The sequence below is a fragment of the Geotrypetes seraphini genome, chromosome 19, assembly GCF_902459505.1.
Source record: "Geotrypetes seraphini chromosome 19, aGeoSer1.1, whole genome shotgun sequence".
NCBI classification, from domain to species: domain Eukaryota; kingdom Metazoa; phylum Chordata; class Amphibia; order Gymnophiona; family Dermophiidae; genus Geotrypetes; species Geotrypetes seraphini.
In genome coordinates this window covers 946,279-967,166 of record NC_047102.1, presented here as the reverse complement: position 1 = coordinate 967,166, position 20,888 = coordinate 946,279, and the positions used below count along the sequence as shown (strand labels likewise).

The 20,888-nt window shown below is 42.0% G+C and overlaps 1 protein-coding gene across 1 annotated transcript in view; it reads right to left on the bottom strand.

The window, feature by feature from the left end:
- The window catches only part of WT1 (WT1 transcription factor), a 51,515-nt gene that overhangs the window by 2,866 nt on the left and 27,761 nt on the right, over nucleotides 1-20,888 (bottom strand). Inside the window, 5 exon segments of the mRNA XM_033928430.1 lie at nucleotides 1,149-1,232; nucleotides 3,966-4,055; nucleotides 6,484-6,634; nucleotides 8,734-8,836; nucleotides 14,115-14,192. Coding sequence (XP_033784321.1) covers nucleotides 1,149-1,232; nucleotides 3,966-4,055; nucleotides 6,484-6,634; nucleotides 8,734-8,836; nucleotides 14,115-14,192 — 506 coding nt within the window.

Here is a 20,888-nt window from a genome sequence, read left to right as displayed (position 1 = left end):
GCTTTCTGGTTGGTAATGTTTTATACACAGAGAGGTGGGGGAAAGAAAAAAAAAAAATACAGTACTTCAAATTCTGTAATTGAAATGAAGGAGTCAATGCACTGGTTAGTATTCTCCAGACACTGGAAAGGCCTCAGACAATTTAGAAAACCATCCAGCACAAGGGTGTTGCCATTTAAAATATTTCTGAAAACGTGTGTTTCATGTTTCCTCTTCCTGATCCTATCGCTAACAAAACAATAGAAGATCACTTTCTATGTGATTATTTTAAAACACTTTGTGCTGGGAATAGGGACTAGGATGAGAAGAGAGGAAGCAGGGTGAGGGAAGGAATAGGGAGGAAATAGGGTGAGCAGAGAGGCAACAAGATGAGAGAAGAACAGGGTAAGAGAAGGAACAGAGAGGGAACAGAGTGAGAGAAGAGGGTAAACAGAGAGATAACAGGTTGAGAGAAGGAATAGAAAGAGAAGAGAGGGAAAGGAGAGTGAGAGGAGACAAGGTGAGAAAAGAAATAAAATAATAAAAGATGTAGGAGTCAGAATGATTGGAGTGGAAACGATGGCGGGGTAATAGGCATTTGGCATAATATCTACATGTCCCTTGGCTGCGTGTCAGATGTGTGAAGTACTATTTCTGAATAAAGCAGAGGATTATCTGTGTTACACTATGTGTTTATTCCCTGCTTTTCAGAGTTGGAGCTGATGACATATAGCGCAAAACCAGAGCCCTGAATATTTTTACTGTTTGAAATATGAACATAGATGGAGTTTTTTTTGTTCTCTCCACTGGAAAACCTCAATGACTTATGAAGAAAATACTTCTTTAAACTCCAAAATTTTTAAGAAGACTAGGTGATGTGGAAGAGAGCTCCCCATATATTTTGAAATGTATATACAGTATATCCAGGCAGAACTAACGGATTTAGCATGCACTAACGATTAGCACATGCTAAATGCCATGCAGCCAATAAAATGAGAATATAATGGACTGCATGGCATTTAGCATGTATCAAATCTGTAAAAAGACCCCCCGATTTCTCCTAGAACTCCTTAGATTTCAAATGCCCTCTAGCTCTCATATTTCAATACATTGTGTAAATATTAAGAAAATGAAATAAATGTGAAGAAAGGTTTACGCACTTGTTTTACCTGTATGAGTCCTGGTGTGAGTTTTCAGATGATCAGAGCGGGAAAATTTTCTCTGACAGGTTTTACACTGGAATGGTTTCACCCCTAAACAGACAAAAGAAGGTCTAGACATGTGCTTTGAGGCCTTTCTGCTGGTTTCCACATCTCAGGAGCTAAGTCTCAAGCAATAGGGAAACTTTGCTTTTCATGTTCAAAACCAAGAACTCCATCCTGAGGATCCCATTCACCTTTAGAATTTCTTCCCCATGAATATATTAAAGGGCTATCTTTTGTTAATTATGTTTTCTCAATAGCAGTGGCGTAGCGAGGGTGAGAGGCACCCACCCCCTGCCCCCTCCTTTCCCGATCCCCCTGGCCACGTGCACACCCCCTTCCCTTGTATCTCTAGTTGTTCACCGCCGCAAACAACAAAAACTTCATTGTGCTGCTTGCAAGCCTGTAGGCTCTCCCTCTGATGTCACATCCTATGCGTGGCACCTGGAAGTGACATCAGTGGGAGAGACGATGCGGTTGCGAGGAGCATGTTGAAGTTGTTGCTCACAGCGGTTAACAACTAGAAGTACGGGGAAGGGAAGGGGGCATGCATGTCGTGAAGGGAGGAGTGGGAATAGGCAGGGGGAATTGAGGAGGAGGGAGTGCTGGTGCCCTCACCAACATGGCGCCCAGGGTAGACTACTCCCCTTCCCCCGCCTGCACCCCACTTACTACACCACTGCTCAATAACGTGCTATTGAGACAGACAGGGGAGAATCGGGATCGGTTACATGGAATGTTGCTACTATTTGGGGATTCCATATGGAATGCTGCTACTATTTTGGGGTCCCAGAACCTTGCTACTCTTTAAGATTCTGGAATGTTGCTTCTATTTGGGTTTCTGCCAGGTACTTGTGACTTGGATTGACCACTGTTGAAAACAGGATACTGGGGTAGATGGACCATTGGTCTGACCCAGTAGGGCTATTCTTATGTTCTTATAATTGACTAATATTTGTAATTCTTTGTAAAATGTCTTCCCGGTTTATTTTATTTGTGTTTTTTTGACAAAGACATATTTCTGCTTGATATTTTCTGGCTGAAAATAACAGACATTAGAAGGCAAGTGACATTTTACTTAAAAATAGCATTTGAGCTTCTTAAAGAAGGTTCATAAATCCCCGCAATTCTATAAATCATGCTCAACATGAGCGTCAAGGTAGATCAGTGCCAAGTCCTTTATAGAATTTCCCCTAGCCCGATTCCAGCGCCCTAACCTTGGGCACCGGACGTACACCTGCTTGAAAATCTGGGACATGTGCATCTTTACAGAGTGGAACTGTGAGCGTCAGCAGAATTGGTGACACTTTCCGAGTACATGCATTGCTGTAGACTCATTAATAAACAAAGTGAAGTCAATACTATGTCCAAAAAAGTGAACCCAACTAAAAGGTAAAAGATGTCACTATATGAAGGGGAAAGACCTCAAATGTCCCTGTACCCAAAGCTCATGGACACAATGGGGAGCGAGGGTGAGAAACCCTTCCTTTTTTCTATAAATGAAAAAATATTATTTTCAGTATTCAAATAATAATGTTCATCTAATGCACAAAAACAGTCATCTCGAATTTGAGTAAAACTCTGCCGTCTTGATTAACCAGCTCAATGGATTAAGATATTTCCGGTGCGCTGCATACGTGGTGTTTGTTCTCAAGCCGTTAGTGTTTCCACTACCAGCGTCCTTTTTGAAGAAGCATATCTCATGATATCCCCTGATGAAGCCGATGGGTGATGAGCTAAGTGCCTTTCACTATTTTGTTGCTGGTTGAACGATGGGATTTCTTGTTGCTTTAGGGATTTTTCTCTCAAAAACACAGCCTCTTGAATTATTTGGCTAGGAGATGAATGTTTTTGTGCACTAGTTTGAACATTAGTATTTGAATATTGAAAATGATATTTTTTCACTTATAGAAAAAAGCAATGATAATAACCCTCGCTCCCCATTGTGTCCATGAGCTTTGGGTACAGGGACATTTGAGGTCTTTTCCCCTTCATATAGTGACAACTTTTATCTTTTAATGTTGGGTTCACTTTTTTAATTGTGTAGACTCATTAGAATATAACAAGCCATCAATTCGTTCAAATTCTGAGCATTAAAAATTCTCTCCTCTCGTTATATCTGCTGGTGCTTAGAGAAAACTGTTGATTACTGTTAATTTCTTCTGGTCCACTTACCGATATGGCAAATGTTTCTAGGAACCCTCTTATAATTTGACTTCAGCATTAAGTGTCACTGGTTCAAGGAGCCCCTGGGGTCTAGATATGGTGGGATCGATTCAGCAAAGAGCAGCAATTAAGAATGCCAGAGAAATTGTGAAAGGGAAGAAGCAAGTACAGCCAGTAACTTGGAAAGTTTACAAAATGAAGTCACCAAGTAAGAAATAAGCAGTTCTGTCTTTCATGACCACTTTTATTGTGTTAAAAATCGGTTATTTATTTATTCTAAGATGACACTAACCCTCTAACTTTTTCTGGGCCAACCATAGGATCCTTCAGTCAAAGAGCTTTTGAGGCTATAGAGGAGTCTGTCATAGGGGAAAACACCCTCCAGGGATTCAAGACAAAGTTAGACAAGTTCCTGCTGAACAAGAACGGGCGCTGGTAGGGCTAGTCTCAGTTAGACTGCTGGGCACGATGGACTACTGGTCAGGCAATTCTTATGTTCTTAAGTTCGTAAGGTAAAGTGGGCAGGACAGAGAGCCACCTTCCCTTGGAAATCTGTCCACAGAACCGGTGCTTTATCTGAGCTATTTGTTCTGAGTGACACGTTGCCATTGTAAATACCTGTATGCCGCCTTTGGTGACGCTTGAGCTGGTCGGAGCGAGAGAATCTCCTCTCACAGTCCTTGAAATCACACTGGTATGGCTTCTCACCTAAGAGAACAAAGCTTGAAGATATAAAGCTGAAAAACTGGACCCTTCAAAAGGGTGACTAGAAACCAAATATTTGCTTTCCCTCAATATCCAGTGGTGTGAAAAGGATGATGTGAAGTTTATTATACACAGGTCATCTACGTAGAAAGAAGGATTTCCAAGTCAAGACATTAACAATTTGCAGACTACTTTACAAAAGGCTCACTGGACATGGAACCTTTTGAAAAATACCTATATGGTCAGGGAGAATAACTAGGAATTGGTGGCACATGAGAGGGGACAGCCATTTTACCAAGAAACATGCTCAAAGAACAAGTGGTATGACGTATGGCATTGAACATATACATACAGCACTTAAACAGCTGCTTTGACAGTCTGTGTGTGTAAATATGGTAGTTTATACACTCAAATATAAACCGAGGTAACCTATTTCCCCCCCAAAAAAGGTTCAATATTCAAGTGTAATGCCTTGCCTTGGCCTGCCCTGCCCTGCCAGGTTCTGTACCCTGCTCCCCCCTCCCTCCCTCCCTGGTTCTGTACCCTTTCCTCCTCTCCCAATGCCTTGCATGCCTCTGCCAGGCCTGCCGTGAGACCTGGTGGCTGGGACAGGAGGGACCCTCCCACCTCCTGTCCCAGCCAATTCTAATTATTGTTATCTCCCTCCTGTCTCCTCCGCATACCTTTAGGTTCCCTGGTGGTCCAGCGGTGAATCGCTACAGGAGCGACTGTCTCCTGATACCAGTGCCTAAGGTAGGTGCCCTCTGGCGCCTAACTCAATCCACGTACAAACTCCACCCCTAACAACCCCTACTTTTCAGGGAGGTGCAGGGTTACCAGATTCTACAATAGTAAAATCTAGACATGGGGCCCCAAGTTCTACCCAAACCTCAAGCTTGGAGGGCCTCCGAGCATGCACGGGTGTGATGCAATGATGTGACACGCATTTGTGCATGCATGTGTTGCCATTGTTTTGCATCCACACATGCGCAGATGCCGTCCAGAGGTGGCTCCAAGCTTAAAGCTTTTCAAAACCCGAACAAAGCCTTCTGGATGTCTGGTAACCCTAGGTTGGCATCTCAGTGTAGATGTCTCAATCGCACCTACCGAGTTATGTGCCTACTGGAAAATTTATTTTTTTAAATTGGTTTTTAATGGTACTGTTCAATTAACAGCACCATTTGAACTAATTAAAAAAATAAAGTTAAGCACCTAGATCAGCTAGGTGCGCCAGTCAAAGAGCCAATTTAATGCCAACCTCTGCCCCTTCCTTCTAAACCAGATACTTTCACTGGCTGGATTGCCATGTTGCTCTTCCTTATCTCTAAGCAGGTGAACCAACCCGCAAAGTTATTTTAGCTGAAAGAATTCCAAGACCAGATCTGGGGGAAGGCTTGTTTTTCTCTGATAGGAAAAGTAACAAAATATTTGACTACACCACACAAAAAGTGTTCTTTCTGTTGACGTTGCTGTTCCCTTATCATCCCGGGTCACAAGATGTTTTCATACATTCTTATATTGTGAAGAGTATAAAAAGTTCCAAAATCTCACCCACTGCTCCTAGGGATGTGCTTGTACTGGAAACATTTCCCATGTTGGTGTTTGCTGTTTTTAACCCAAAATGACAGGAAAAGCATTCCACAGAATGCCACAGGAAATTACACAAAATAAAAATGGGTGGCCTGCCCACTGCAAATTGCCCCCTCCCTTCCCATCTGTTCCACTTTCACTTGTCAGGTCAGGCAATATTTCTTAACTCTCTTGATACAGCTGCAGAAGTCTATCTTGTGGGCAAATCACTGAACCCAGGTGCATCTAACATGCTATGAAGATTGTTTCAGATCCCGATGTTCAGTACAGGAAATATTAACCTTATACACCAGGTCTTCAACCAAAGGAAGTTCGACACGGTTAACAATAAATTTTAAAAATTAAGCAAACTGAAATATAAGAGAGTTCGTTTTCAAAATGTTTAGCGAATAAAAATATTTTTAGAAGTTTACGGAAGAGTTAGAAGGAACTGGAACACCTCTTAGTTGTCCATCCCTTCACCAATCCTCCTTCCCTTCCATCTTTTCCTGCCATCCATTTCTGATCTTCCTCTCCTCTCCCTGATCCTCCTTCTTCCCTTCCATCTTTTCCTGCCATCCATTTCTGATCTTCCTCTCCTCTCCCTGATCCTCCTTCTTCCCTTCCATCTTTTCCTGCCATCCATTTCTGATCTCCCTCTCTCTCTCTTCCCCTCCTCTTCCCTTTCTAATCTCCTCTTTCTCCCACATGCAACAGAACTCTAGTTGTAGAAAGATAATTATCTCATAGATTTTGATGCTGTAAATCTCAGGCCATGTTTTCTGAATGTATAAGCTCATAGAAGGATTGGGAACAATATTGTTTGGTAGGGTTGCGATTGCTGAGTGAGGGTGAGACTTACCAGTGTGCTTTCTACTGTGCATCTGTAGGTGGGAGAGTTTAAAATAACGCTTGTTACAGCCAGGATATGTGCACATGAACGGCCGCTTCTCGTTCGTTTCGGAGGCTGACCTGACAATGGCTGGGGTCACTCCTGGTACTCGCCGCATATCCTGCAAAAATGAAACAAGTGTCGGTTCTGGATATGTGCAGAAAACTGACCCATTTACTATATAGGTGATCATACTGAAAACTGCTTGTGCCAGATAAAGGCCCAGTCTGCACCAGGGGCACAGCGGGAGTCCCCATAGTGACTAGGGGATTAGCTCATCTGCAAGAATCCTAAAAAGGGCAGAGACCTGCCAAAGAATGTTGGGTCTTATCTTGTAAACCACTTCCTCAAACCAAAGGTCAACTCAAAGCAGCTACATGATGCTGGGTTCTCTGTTAGGAGTCACGGCTCAGGAAAAGGATCTAGGTGTCATTGTTGAGGATACGTTGAAACCCTCAGCTCAATGTGTGGTGGCGACTAAGAAATCAAATATAATGTTAGGAATTATCAGGAAAGGAATGGAAAACAAAAATGAAAATGTTATAATGCCCTTGTATTACTCTAAGGTACAACCATACCTCGAATACTATGTGCAGTTCTAGTTGCCATATCTCAAAAATGATATAGCGGTATAAGAAAAGGTATAGAGAAAGATGAAAATGATAAAAGGGAAGGGGTGACTTTCCTATGAGAAAATGCTAAAGCAGCTCTTCAGCTTGGAGAAGAGACGACTCAGGGATGTCTATAAAATACTAAGTGGAGTGGAAAGGGTAGATGTGAACCGCTTGCTCACTGTTTCCCAAAATACTAGGACTATGGGGTATGTGATGGATTTAAAGCAAACCAAAGAAAATATTTCTTCACTCAACATGTAATTAAATTCTGGAATTTGTTGCCGGAGAATGTGGTGAAATCAGCTTAGCGGGGTTTAAAAGAGGTTTGGATAATTCCTAAAAGAGAAGTCCATAGGCCATTATTTAGATGACTTGGGGAAATCCACTGCTTATTCCTAGGATAAGCAGCACAAAATCTGTTTTACTATTTGGGATCCAGCTAGGGACTTGGCCATTGTCGGAAACAGGATTCAGGGCTTGATGGACCTCTGGTTTGTCCCAGTATGGCAATTCTTATGTTCAGTTAACATCAGACGTGTAGTAATCACAGACATGATCTTAAAGCAGTGTATGATTAATAAATGTATTCCTAAGACACAAATGCACCGATCTTCAGACAGCACAAATGACAGCAGTCTTTTCTTGGTTTCTTCTCTTCATACCTTACTTTTCCTTACACAGATACTGTTCTCATTTTCAAACTGGTTCCCACAGAGGACACTTGTTGGGTTCTTGAGAATGTCCTTCTTACCCAGAAAGTTACCACTTTTCATTGGTTCTTTTTCATGTAAGGCATATTCTATTTATTCTCACTGCAACTACCTCTTAAAAGTTTGGTACGAGGGTGAATCAAATATTAAAGGCAATTGTTAAATTACACGATAACCAGAACAGAGCTAGCAGGAATGCAGAAGCTACCTGAACAATTGTCTTGCATGGGGACTATGTGGAAAAGTGATAGAAACATAGAAACATAGAAAGATGACGGCAGAAAAGGGCCAAGGCCCATCAAGTCTGCCCACTATAGACCCTCCCCTTAAGATTAGCTAGTGTTTTGCCCTGACCCTCTTAGGGATCCCACATGGGCGTCCCATTTATTCTTAAAATCTGGCACACTGCTGGCCTCGATCACCTGCACTGGAAGCCCGTTCCACCGATCAATCACTCGCTCCGTGAAGAAATACTTCCTGGTGTCGCCGTGAAATTTTCCACCCCTGAGTTTGATATGTTCAATTGCTCACAGTTACTTCTATTAAAGCCGTTAAATGTAGTTTGCCTTTACTTTTGATTTACCCTCATATATATCAATAAAAACAGTTTATTCCACACCAGAAACTGCTCTGACTTTAACTGCATTAGAGTCGCTATCACCCCAATCACCTCTGAGAGAAAGCTGCATGGAGAAGCCCTGTGCCAAAACCTGCTGGGTATAAACTCTTCCCAAGCCCAGATTTTAAGGAGAAGAGTTAGCATCAGAAGTGATCACAGGCCAATGTTCTTTTACCCTTTAGTTCCATCACCTCTCCAGAGAACATGCTCAGACCACCCAATGGACATCCCCAGTCCCATTCAACCAGCAGACACTACCACACTTTGAGTTACTCACTTGTATTCCTCGAAAAACTCCATGGGTGTGTATTCTATACTGTGCACCACAGCTGTATAGCATTGGAGTGTTGTGGTTGTCATTCTCATACGTTGCCCCATGACTGCAAATTAAAAGACAGGTTCATGTTGTAAATTAAGTAGGAGAATAACATGAATTAGTTTGTCATTGCCTATGCTCAGGTTTCATTGGAAGTAAACAGGCATTAATTGCCCAATCCTGTTATGTTTGTTTCAAGAACCATGAGAGGATTGGGCCTCTAGCAACGCTCCTAAGTAGAATCTTAAAAGGTCTGCTATATGAAAACAAAATCTTCTCCCCTTTCCCCCAAAGACACATTCCTCTGAAACACCCCCTAGAAGATAACTCCTCTCCAAACAGCATACTCTTCCTCACCCCCCAAAAGCTCTCACTGCCCTATAAATCTCCCCTCAGGACTATCTCTCCTAATCTTTGGTGTCTAGAGCGGTGGTTCTTAAACCTGTTCTGGGGGAACCCCAGCCAGTCGGGTTTTCAAGATATCCCTAATGAATATGCATGAGGCAGATTTGCATGCCTGTCACCTCTATTATATGTAAATCTGCCTCATGCATATTTATTAAGGATATCTTGAAAATCTGACTGGCTGGGGGTCCCCCAGAACAGGTTTAAGAACCACTGGTAATGCTTATTCCTAGCTGCTACTACCTGTGCTATTGCAAGGCTCAAAATGGTGCCAGTACCCTTTCATAATAGTCTTGCAATACTACCACTAAGAATCAAGCATGGCAAATACCATGATACTACTGCTAGGGGTCACCAGCACCATTTTGAAGCAATTCCAGCAAGGGCAAGAGCAACTAGAGATCACTGCTGTCCCTGAAACCCTGTAGACACAGGCCTATGGGAGGGTCGGAGTCTTTGAGGGCAGGGTTCTTTTCTGGGATCTTTTTACCCTTGTGACTTGGATTGGCCACAGTTGGAAACAGAAAAATGGGCTTGATGATCCTTCGAGCTATCCCAGTATGGCAACTCTTATGTTCTTATGGGTGTCAGACGGTTGTGTCTTATTACAGCGCAAACATTCTGCAAACTGTTACCTTCCAAGGGATGAAAATGCCTTTTCCATGAACCCCTAATTCCTGTATATTTGGCCTCTGCTAGGAAATTCTCTGATGTCCCTGAGATACTACTGGCTAGTGTGGCAGAAGACACTTCGATACTATGGTTACCATTTTCATCTGAGGTAGTCGGGAATCCCGTCTCGTCAGATACTGAGCTGCTCCTAATTTCCTCAGCTAACTTTTCATTTTTAATTCTTCCATATCTTCACCATCTGATTCAAAGGTTTTCATTGGCTTTGGCTGCTCTGTTCTTGTATCTCTCTACGACTGCCAAACAGCTCCAGATCAGTCCCGTTCCACTTCCGCCTCCATTGAGTGTAATACGGGACATGTACTGAGCCTGCTGCCTTTTATATTTGAATCTACCCTCCTCTCACTAGTACCGGGGTGGCAAAAAACCACTTGGCAGGGCATCAGCACTTCCTCAAGCAGAGCTAGAAATAGGCAAGCCCCACTGAGGGAACTCCATCTGCCCATGTCTAGGTTTGCCAAGCTCTGGTTTTGAAAGAAAAACATCACTCACTATCCGCCTCCAGATGTTCTTCCTTCCCTCACCACAGCTCCCTGCTCTTTACAAAAACATAAAGCATACACATTGATTGGCAGATTCAGTTTGGAACCACAGGCACCGTGAATCTAAACTTTTCCCTTAGAAAACAGGATTTGTATGACCTTACAAACTGAAACCCCTCACGCAGTACAGGATTGGAAAATATATCATGTCCCCTTTTGTTCCCCCCTTTGAGGCAATATAACAGAAAAGACAGCCATATTAGCTCAAACAAACACACAGCTCCAGGTAACCTATTAGCCTGCAGGGGGAGCAAGGGTAGGGTTGCTAGATTTTCCAGTCGTAAAATCCGGATCCTCTAGACCCACCCCTAAGCCTGCCCAGTTCCACCCATCCCAGTCCTCAAAATGAGGACATGTCTGGGGAAATCCTAAGCAAGGGGCTCTTGGAATGACCTTACAGATATCAAATTGTCAATGGCAAACAGTGGTAATTGAACAGAAGCAACCTGCCCTAGCAATGATCCTCCCACTCACCCCCATTTTCAACAAAATGTACCTTCTTACCACACAGTGGAAAATCTTATCAAATAGTATGAACTATTTTCCAAAGATGGCTGCTTTCAAGTTAAAGAACATGGTTTATGTCAATGACATTTCTCATGTTCTCTCAGGGTTTCCGGGTCTCGCTGCGTCTTGTCAGGTAGAAACCGACGGTTCAGCCATCATGCTGGGACTTTGGAAATAGTGGGTTCACTGACCTGATTGGGAACAGGCCAGGGAAAGTCAGTTGGTCAGAAATTTGAATTTGTCAATGGCATTTCTCATGTTGTTTCTAACGATGACCCTCCCTAGCCAATATCAGCCTGAGCTTTGTCAACTACAGATGTGTGGGAAAATCGAGCTTTCTTATCAACTTCTGAAATGAGAGTGCAAGTGGATAGGTTTGTCAGGTAAATCGCGAATTTAGTTGAGGATATTTGTAAAAGTTGTCTAGACAGGTACAGCCTTAAATTTAATATTATTTTATGCAGTGTGAAAAACCACTCAGCGACAATCCTCTGTCTTCAGTGTCCTGAGCCCCCAGGACAGCCTTTGGAAAGGGAGCCACTGGATTAGCGGCAGTGAAATGAGTGCCAGATATTTAGAATTTCTTGATATCGTACTGAATATATTTGCGGTTGGGAAATCCCAGCTGTGACTTTAGTAAGAGAAGATAAATGTCATCGCTCGAAGGAAAACCTTTCTATAGAATAAAAACAATGCTATTATTCAGAAAATACTGTTTCAAGAAAGACTCTGAAAGGAAACACACTTAGGTATCCCTTATATTTTCAAGAAGTAAATCTTTTGGATAAGTAGTTGATGTCAGGGCAAGTTCTCTGAGAGGTTCAGTTGTGCACAATATAAGCCGGCCCAGGAAGAGACAAATCCCTGTTTTTGGCTCTGATTCCCAGTGATGAGGCGATGTCTAGGACTGAGTTTCCACAGATTTTACAGTCTTGGCCTACCAAAACTTCCAACTTTTTCTCCTATTCAATCCCCCCCCCCCCTCCATAGATCATTCATTTTGATGTCTTTCCTCTCTTTTTTTTAAAGCATGCAGTCTGTGAACTGTTGCACTTGTATAAATACATTTATTTTCTTCTCCTTTCATGTTTTTGTGGTCTCCAATTTTTTCTTCCTGCCCTGAAAGACAGCCTCTTCTTTGCTTTAATATTTTGAACCTTAGTCAAGGTTGATACAATTAAAGAGATTCTTCTGCCGACAAGAGAAAACAGCATAACAGTCAAAGCAGGGTTTGTAGAAACACACGTGGGGAAAGGAAACCAAGCAGGAAAGCCAAAGCAGATCAGAAGTTAGAATAGTGTTGACTGGCCAATGGGGTGCTGAAAAGTTCTCAGCCCAACCAAGACGAGAATGGCCTGGATATGGTTCACTCAATGAACTGAAACAATGTCAAAACAGAATTTTGTTTCTGCAGATTGGCACTTAACGAAATATGGTAACAGTGGCAAAATAAGATTCAGAATTTAGGACTTTTCAGCACCCCCTTGTAATAAATGTCATGAAATCAGCGTTAACAGAATTTTTAGAAGAGATCAACTAATGCTTATTGCCTTTGGAGACATGGATTAAACACATTTCTGAGAAATTTGTTGGTTCCACAAGATGAGCTTTTGTCATAACACAAAGAAAACTGCAAACAATTATTTCTATGAAAACGTAAGCTTGTGTATTTCTGTCATAGCTAGTTTTAGTAAAACTGTTTGCCATTAATTTTCACTGATCTACAATAACAATAAATGATATGGTTTTGTAAAAAGGTTGTATCAAAGAACAAATCCGTCTCAAGACCAATGACGACTGAGTAGCTGATGTGCTTTTGATACTAACCTTCTGATGGTCTAGAAACATAGAAACATAGAAACATAGAAGGTGACGGCAGATAAGGGCCAAGGCCCATCAAGTCTGCCCACATCAATGACCCTCCCCTACCTCTCTTTGCGAAGAGATCCCACCTTTCGATCCCATTTTACCAAACCTTATCATTTCTTTTTATTGTGGAGGTTATTATATTGATCTTTTCCTCTCATTGAGTATTTTCAATACTACATTTAGAGGCTGTTTTGCTAAAAGGCGTTAAGCCCTTGATGCATGGCTAACACACAGAAACAAGCTATTGCGTGACTGTGTTAAGGGATTTTGCAGTACTGTAATTTGCCTGTCTCTACTTCTTAACATTTCTAGAGCACTGCCATAGAAGACAGTCCCTACTCAAAAGAGCTTACAATCTAGTCAAGACAGGCAAACTGGACAAGAAGGAACATGAATACACAGGGCTTAGGTGGGAGAATCACAGGAGTGATAAAACAGATATCGGTGCTTAGCAGGTGAGTGGGAGTTTGGAATTGAAAGTATCTTCAAAGAAGTGGGCTTTGAGGCTGGATTTCAATACGGCCAGAGACAGAGCTTGACATACTGAGTAAGACAGTTTGTTCCAGGCATATGATACAGCAAAGTGGAAGCGACGGAGTCTGACCATAGAGGAGAAGGGTAGATAAGAGAGTCTTATCTGATGAGCAAAGTGCGGGGGGAGTTTGGGAAGAGATGATAGAGGATATACTGAGGAGCTGTGGAGCTAATACACTTGTAGGTCAGTAAGAGTTTGAACTCCATGCAGAAATGGACAGGGAGCCAATGAAGTGAGGAGAGGGGTAATGTGAGCATAGCGACACTGAACAGATTGAAGGGGAGGGAGAAAGAAGGTTTAGCGGAAGTAGGTTGCAGTAGTCTAGGCGACAGATGCATTAAACCATGAGTTACTGCATTTTGAAGATTGGGGGTGTGGAAGTGTTAGCTAGTGCATGGGAACAATAAAACAATAGGCTTGTACCCAAAAGATGTTCTGTAAATGCATTTCAGTGAAAGGATCCCTTCATTTTGATCTTTGCCATTCGTTTTCATCATAATAACCAGTTTCTCCAGACTTTTAGAAACAATATTCTTTGAGAGACATTTTTTTCATAGATAAGGTGAAATAAACAGAAAAGCTAAGGGGTGAAGGCAGAAAGAAGAAGAATAGCACAGAAAACTTTAGACTGGATTGGATTGGATTGATTTGACTTGATATCCCGTCATTCATAAGTATTAGAGAAAAAAGGGGATATTTAGATGGCACGTCTGAGAAAATGAGATGCTTAATTGCCAGGTTATCCTCCAGAAGTACGATAGAGGCAATTACAAAATCATAATAACCAAACTTACCCCTTAAGTGGCGATCCCAGGTTCATTTGATTCCATGTCATGCACTCAAGCTGTGAGGTCATTTGGTATACATTGTCACTGTTACAAAAATATTTAAAATTAGAACTCTGATTGACCCAATCCAGTCGTCATCTCTACAGAAGCAATAAACTCATTTTTCAGAAAGAAAAACCGGCCAACATTTAGTGCTATTTAACTGGCCAAAAAGAGCTCCTGGCCAGTGAAATAGCGTTCAGATGACTGCTAAATACGATTACGGCTCTGTCACATGACACAGGTTGCTTCGCATTTGCCATGCGGGAATCGCTACCACGGCTTTATCAAGGGGGCCCTGAGTTAACAAGAATTGCTCTTCTTTTATTTCTCTGCCTTTCCCCCTTTTTCTCCCCAACCCTGAGCCTTCTGGATCACCCAGTTCTTCTGTTTGGGCTGGGAAGGGCTTCTCAGAGCCTGATTTTGAGCATTCAGAGCCAACTTCTTGCATGGAATGTTGTTACTATGTGGGGTTCCAGAATCTTGTTATTAGTTGCATTTTTGCCAGGTACTTGTGACTTGGATTGGCCTCCATGAAGACGGGATACTGGGCTGGATGGACCATTGGTCTGAACCAGTAAGGCTATTCTTATGTGCCATGACTCCACCCTGAGGCCCCATTGGAGCTGCGTCTCCTGTGCTGTAGTTCCAGCTTTATAAGAAGCAATGATCCAGGTTGACACCAATCCATGTTATATTGGACTAGTTTTGGGATGAACTACTGAGTATGTTCAATTCAAGACTAAATACAACGAGAAAGGCATTCAATGTCAAGAGAGCTAAAAATGAAGGGCTGCACATCTTTCATTACCGTGAAAGGTGCATTTTTTCCAGGTGCTTCTCAAGCTGTGAATAACGTCATTGCAAAATTCAGAAGAACATTTTAGAAATCAGCGGCGTGACAGAAGACTTTTTAATTATCCATACATGCAAATGAGAAAAAAAAGCCCAAAGCGTATTTGATATCTGGAATAGTCTCAAAGCCATCTTCCTAATCATCTGTCCAAATCTGAATTCTATTCTAGGAGCTCTGTGTGTAATTTGGTGGTAAATCAAGAGTTGAACGGGGACATTTTCAAGCAAGCATTAGTTCATTGACAAAAACTAGACGTTGCCAATTTTTCTGGGCTTAGAGTGAAAGGTTAGACATAGAATTATATTGTTTCCCAGCACGGAAAGTTGCTATTATGGGCAAAACCGTGATACATTTCTTCAAGGAAAGTCTATCTGCTTTGTCTTTAGAATGGCAGTTTCCTGGAAATTATCATTCTGGTCTTCCTGGAGGAAGAGGTCACTTTTTTCTCTTCTTCCTGCCCTTCAAGGCCTTTCCCCTTCCTCCTTCCCATCTGCAGCCATTATCCACATCCTCCGCAGTTTTCCCTACTGCCCTCCCACATTCCCTCCTGAGACAAAGCAAATGGCGTAGCATCCTCCTTGCCTGAGGAACAAGGTGCAGCCCTCATAAGAGATATTTCCAATGCACTTCCAACCCTGAGCCAGGTATGAGATCCAGCTGACCCCATGCAACATCCTCTACGGAGCCAGACTTTAAAGAGTAAAATGAATCTTCTCATTCCAATCATTTATTCAACATTCTCAGAGCCCTGTGTAAGACAGAACTCAAATGTTAAAGTTTAATTAACTTGATTAACCATCCTTTGAAATTTACAGTAAAGAAAACAGCACCTGCTCCATCATGTATTCTGTAGTGTAAGATTTACGTTCTGAATGGTGATTTCATCAGCACATATAAACAGTCTAACTCTGCACTTAGAACTTGATTGGAAGTCTAAAAAGACACTGTTTTATAAAGGAAACTAGACAACTGCAGGCCCCTCAGAACTGGCTAACCACTAAATTTGGAGTAACAATATGGCCCTTACTTCACCAGCATCTCCACATATAAATAGCATTTCACACCAGCTGCCATTTACACGTGAGGAAGCTAATTAAGTCCAGATCTCAAAGGAGCATAGGTAAAGGACAGAAACGTTCCTGGGTTGGGTGGGCAAAAAAACAGACATACGGTAGATTCCCTATTTCACATTAGAAACGATAAATGTCAGCACGCAGACATGTTTGCTGGAAGGGGCAGCTATAAATGTCATTGCCTGACCCTCCCCTGATCAATTCCTTCTGACAGCTGCCTCCCACAATCGCCATCATGACCGCAACCTCCCCTGCAGAACAAACCCCTCCAAAGCAGAAATCCAACTCCCCAAATATCTGGCAACCTTCCCATGAGTCCAAACTCCCCCCCCCCAAAAAAAAGTAATAATCTCCCTTCGAGATGCTTCTTTGGCAAACCCTCTATCCCCCCACCCCCAGTCCACACCCTGACTTTAGCTGGGGTCCCTGGTGTCTAATGGGGTGGAAACAATGCCTACTTACTCTCACTGCAATAAAAGCAGGTTCCAAAATGTCCTCCAGATCTTCTAGTGATAATATCATGGTTTATAGTTTACACTTTACTAGATTTTGATATGCCCCTTTTACAAACCAGGTCAAAGAAGTGTACAACCATTAATATTATGATCAGAAAGGAACACCAGAAAAGAGAACATACACACACTCCAACAAGAAGACATCAACTAACACAAAAAACCCAAAGGGAAGAGCCCTGCTAATAGCCCATCATAAAGGTGCATCAACCCTGAGTCCAAACATCATAGTAAAGACTCAAATTTGGAAAAAGATAACTCCACAACAATGACTATTCAAAGTGGCCATAGCAGTGCTAGAGAAAGCACTAGGCCCAGTGGACTCAATGAGAGTAGAGGAAGAAGGGAGCGAAAGATGATGAACCTAAGAAGAGCGAAGTGGATGTAGGGTAATCAAAGAAATAAGATATGGTGGTTGACCAACCCATAATGGCTTGAAAGACAGAAAGTTTGTAGATGATACGGTAACAAATTGGGAGCCAGTGAGAACAGATAAAGAAAAGAGCAATCGAATCATATTTACAAGAACAGGACAGCAATTGTAGAGCAATGTTTTCAAGGGACTTTAGGAGACCAGCATAAACAACGTTCCACTTGGAAATGGAGAGAACTAGTGTGTTTTCTTGTGCAAGTCCCACTGAATGGAAGAAGCTCCCAGGCATAAGGATTTATGTAATTTTAAGAAAATGTTGAAGAGTCATTTATTTTGTATTGATGCTAGCTCATACAGCTCTGAGTTACAACCTCCGTATTTTTCATCATTAGTATATTTTATGCTCCACGCTGATTATTAAGATCTTTAGATGATAATAGAATATTTTTACCTCATATTTCTAAAGCTCATTTGGCATCTACTAGAAATTGTGCATTTTTCTACCTAGTACCAGTTTTATGAAATAGGCTACCTATGAAATGAAGGAAAGATGAATCCATAGTCAATTTTAAAAAGAATTTAAAGTCGCATTATTTTGGATTAGGTTTTTTCTTGAACTCAGCTGACTGAATTCCTTTGTATTTTCTGCAGGTGAATTTACCAGGTATGTTTGAATTATCTTTTCTATTTTTTATGGAGTTCTTTTTATTGCTGTATTGAATTATTTTGTAAACTGCTTTGTTTTTATTTGTAGTGTAAGCGGTATAAAAAGTTTTAATAAACATAGACAGACTATTGACGTTTCCTTGTTTGACATATTTTTCCTGTATTGTATACATTTTATGTCATATTTTATATTTATGTGTGTAAGGTTGTAATCTATCAATAATAGACTAAAAAACATAAGCGTTCCAACAAACAAGAGCATGAATGAATGTGTTCAAAGCCTGCTCATTATTGCTAGGTGGTCCTGCATCGGGGTGGTGGTGAGGCCTCAGGATTGTTGTTGGGAGGGGGGTGTAATGCTGCATGGGGTTGTCTGGCCATGGTGGAGGGGCAGGGATTGCATGCCAGGGGCCATCAGTTCTGGGCTTGGTGCCCTCTACAGTGGGAACAGCAATTTTAGAGAACTGCTCTCAAGCATATTTGTGGGTGTGTTTTGTAAAATTGCTGTTCTCTGTGTATACAGATGAACGTACAAGAGGCTCTACGTCCCGACGTGGACAAATGAATTCCCCATCTCACATACGATGTGGAATCTGCCTTTATATGACCAAGAAAAGGAAGCAGCAAACAGTCAAAAGAAGAGAGAAAAGAATGAGATGCTTTTCCAGGTGGAATCTTTCTTTGTAGCGTCACCAATTTTTCATAAGACTCAACACTGACAGTGTTTCGGCGCCAAGAGACTCCTTCCTAAGGAGTCTTTGGGGCTGGTGTAGTGACAATTATAGACTTAGGCTTTTCAAGCAAAGCAAAGGCTTATGGTGGAAGAGGAGAAATGCTGGCCATCAAAGCTAATCAGGCAATAAAGGATCTTCACATCGAACTTGGTACAACAAATTGTAAGCTTGCAGCATAGAGCGGCTCTTAGCTACTGACATGTATGTGTTGCAATTCTACCCCTCCCCTAGGTAACATCTACACATAGCATGTATATAATTACAAAGCATCCTATTGGTTCCCATAAATATACAGAGCTACTACCAACACCCTTTTAAGAAAGGCTTTACATGTGGCTAAACCTTTATCAACTTTATCGCCTCAATACTCTTCAATTGTTTTGCACAAATACGATTTGATTATGAAGGGCATAACTTACTGCTAACAACCACTGTCCAGCTTCTACTACTAGAGCCATTTCAAAAGCACATAGTGGACTGTGAAAAGCGGAACTGGAGAAATAGACCTGGCTCTGATTCCTGGTTCAAGGTCATCCAGGCTGGGGATTCTGTGGAGCCCTCTGAGGGGTAGAGCATGCTCAGTGTGTCCATGAGCACACGACTCCAATGACATTACTGAAGCAAGGGGGGAGGGATACAGTAAACTAGATGCAAACTGCCTGGCTTCCATCCCGGCCCTGGCTGCAACTGCCCCATTTAAAGAAAGTATGAAGAGTAGTGAGAGAGAGCATATCTTGGACATATTTCAAAACCTTCTTGAGTACGCAAGACTTCAATACTAGCTGTGTCCTGACAGACAGCAGCAATAATAGAAAATCATATTTAATCCTGTCATCTCTTGCTGAGGCAGCTCTGGCTCAGGGTAAAAGTTAATCAGGAATGCCAAAGTTCTTTAGCAGTGCAAAAATCAATCAATCAGAATGACTCATCAGGGATATGAAAAAATCAAAATGCCACGGGACGTTTTGCATATTAGAAGTTAAATGCCCTCCCAGCTTAAAATATGTCTCTTCTCATTTGTCAGTATGGTGGGACAGTTCTCCTCATTATAGCGTCTAAGCCGCTATTCTGTGGCATCTGCGCTCCGAGAGCAGGAGACTGTCCTGCAGAGCAGCCTGGGCTGGTCGGTGCCACCATCTCCATTGCAATTCCTGAAATTCTTCCTGTAGTGCTGTATAATGAATTCCTTCAGGACCTGGATTTTCTTTGCATTTCCAGCCGGAGCATTCCTTGAGTGATTCATTTCTCACAGCCTCCTCCACACTTTCGCCTTTTCATCAACTGTTTCATTCATTTCTTTGATCATTTATCTCCACCAACACAGAGTCCTGTTCGCCAGCAAGTCAGATGCTCTTGTTACAAAGACAAATACTGTCCAATATTCTAGGAACCGTTACATTTCTAGGTTGTTTATGCACCTTGTATTTTCATTGATGCAATTCTTCACAGAGGTATCATGTTAGTCTGATGTAACAAGAATGGCAGAACCAGGCCCCAGTGCCGAAAAGCTGCCTCCGATGTTCAAAAGGGTCCTAGCAGCCTCCGAGAACCCTATACAAATGCATTACAAGGAGCTCATTAGCCTTGTGATGCACTAAAGGGAACACCCCTCCCCTTTTACGGAGCAAATTTTCCCAACGGGTTTGAACCTGCCAGTATGTGTGTTGTGTGAGTGTATGTCACATTCCTATGCAAGCCCATTTTTAAACTTTTTTTTTTAACCCTCCCAGTTTCTTCCCTGCCCCAGCTCAGCTGATCGTGGCTCCAGTGGCAGTGGGCAAGGACAGGGGGAAGAGCTATGCCTACCTTTGCTCTTCTAAGCAGGCGCCAGGCACAGCTTCGTTCCCTTTTATCAGGGCTGTTTGCATAGAATTTGCATGTTATTGTGCAGTGTCACGGTGTAAATGAAAATCACTCCCAACACGTTGTTCATCCTGCCCTCAGTCTATTGAGTCCTGAGCATTAAAAGACCAGAGTCTATAAGGTCCACTTCTGCCATTTTATCTTAATTGTTTTATTTAGTGCATTAGTTTTGCTGTAGTCACTTTGCACTGAACTTTGTTAAAGAAAGGCAACATAGATATAACATCTGAAGAGCAAGTTACTTCCCTTTCTACAGGGAAAACATATTTTCAAGCTCTGGCAGTTTGTGCAATGGAATGGCCCATTTTCATGTTGAAGTCAAGAGGTGGAATGTACCCATAATGCAACATGAAAAATTCCAGATATAGGAATATAACCACATGCAATGAACTTGTGGACAGATTTACAGCACACTGCATTAAGAGAAACTGAATCACGAATTCTGAGATTTTGTTTCAAAGGATCCCTGAGAATTTTAGATGGTTTGTGGCTTGCTAAAGTTCACAACACTAACCTCTTCAGCTTTGCCATAGGTACAGAATGGCAGGAAGTCCTGGGAATTCATGCAGTATAAACGAGATTTCATTTTCTTGGGGGTGGTAAATCTTGGAAGCGTGCAGGGGGTTCAATCTCTCAGTACTTATGCTGGACTTGCACTCTGCAG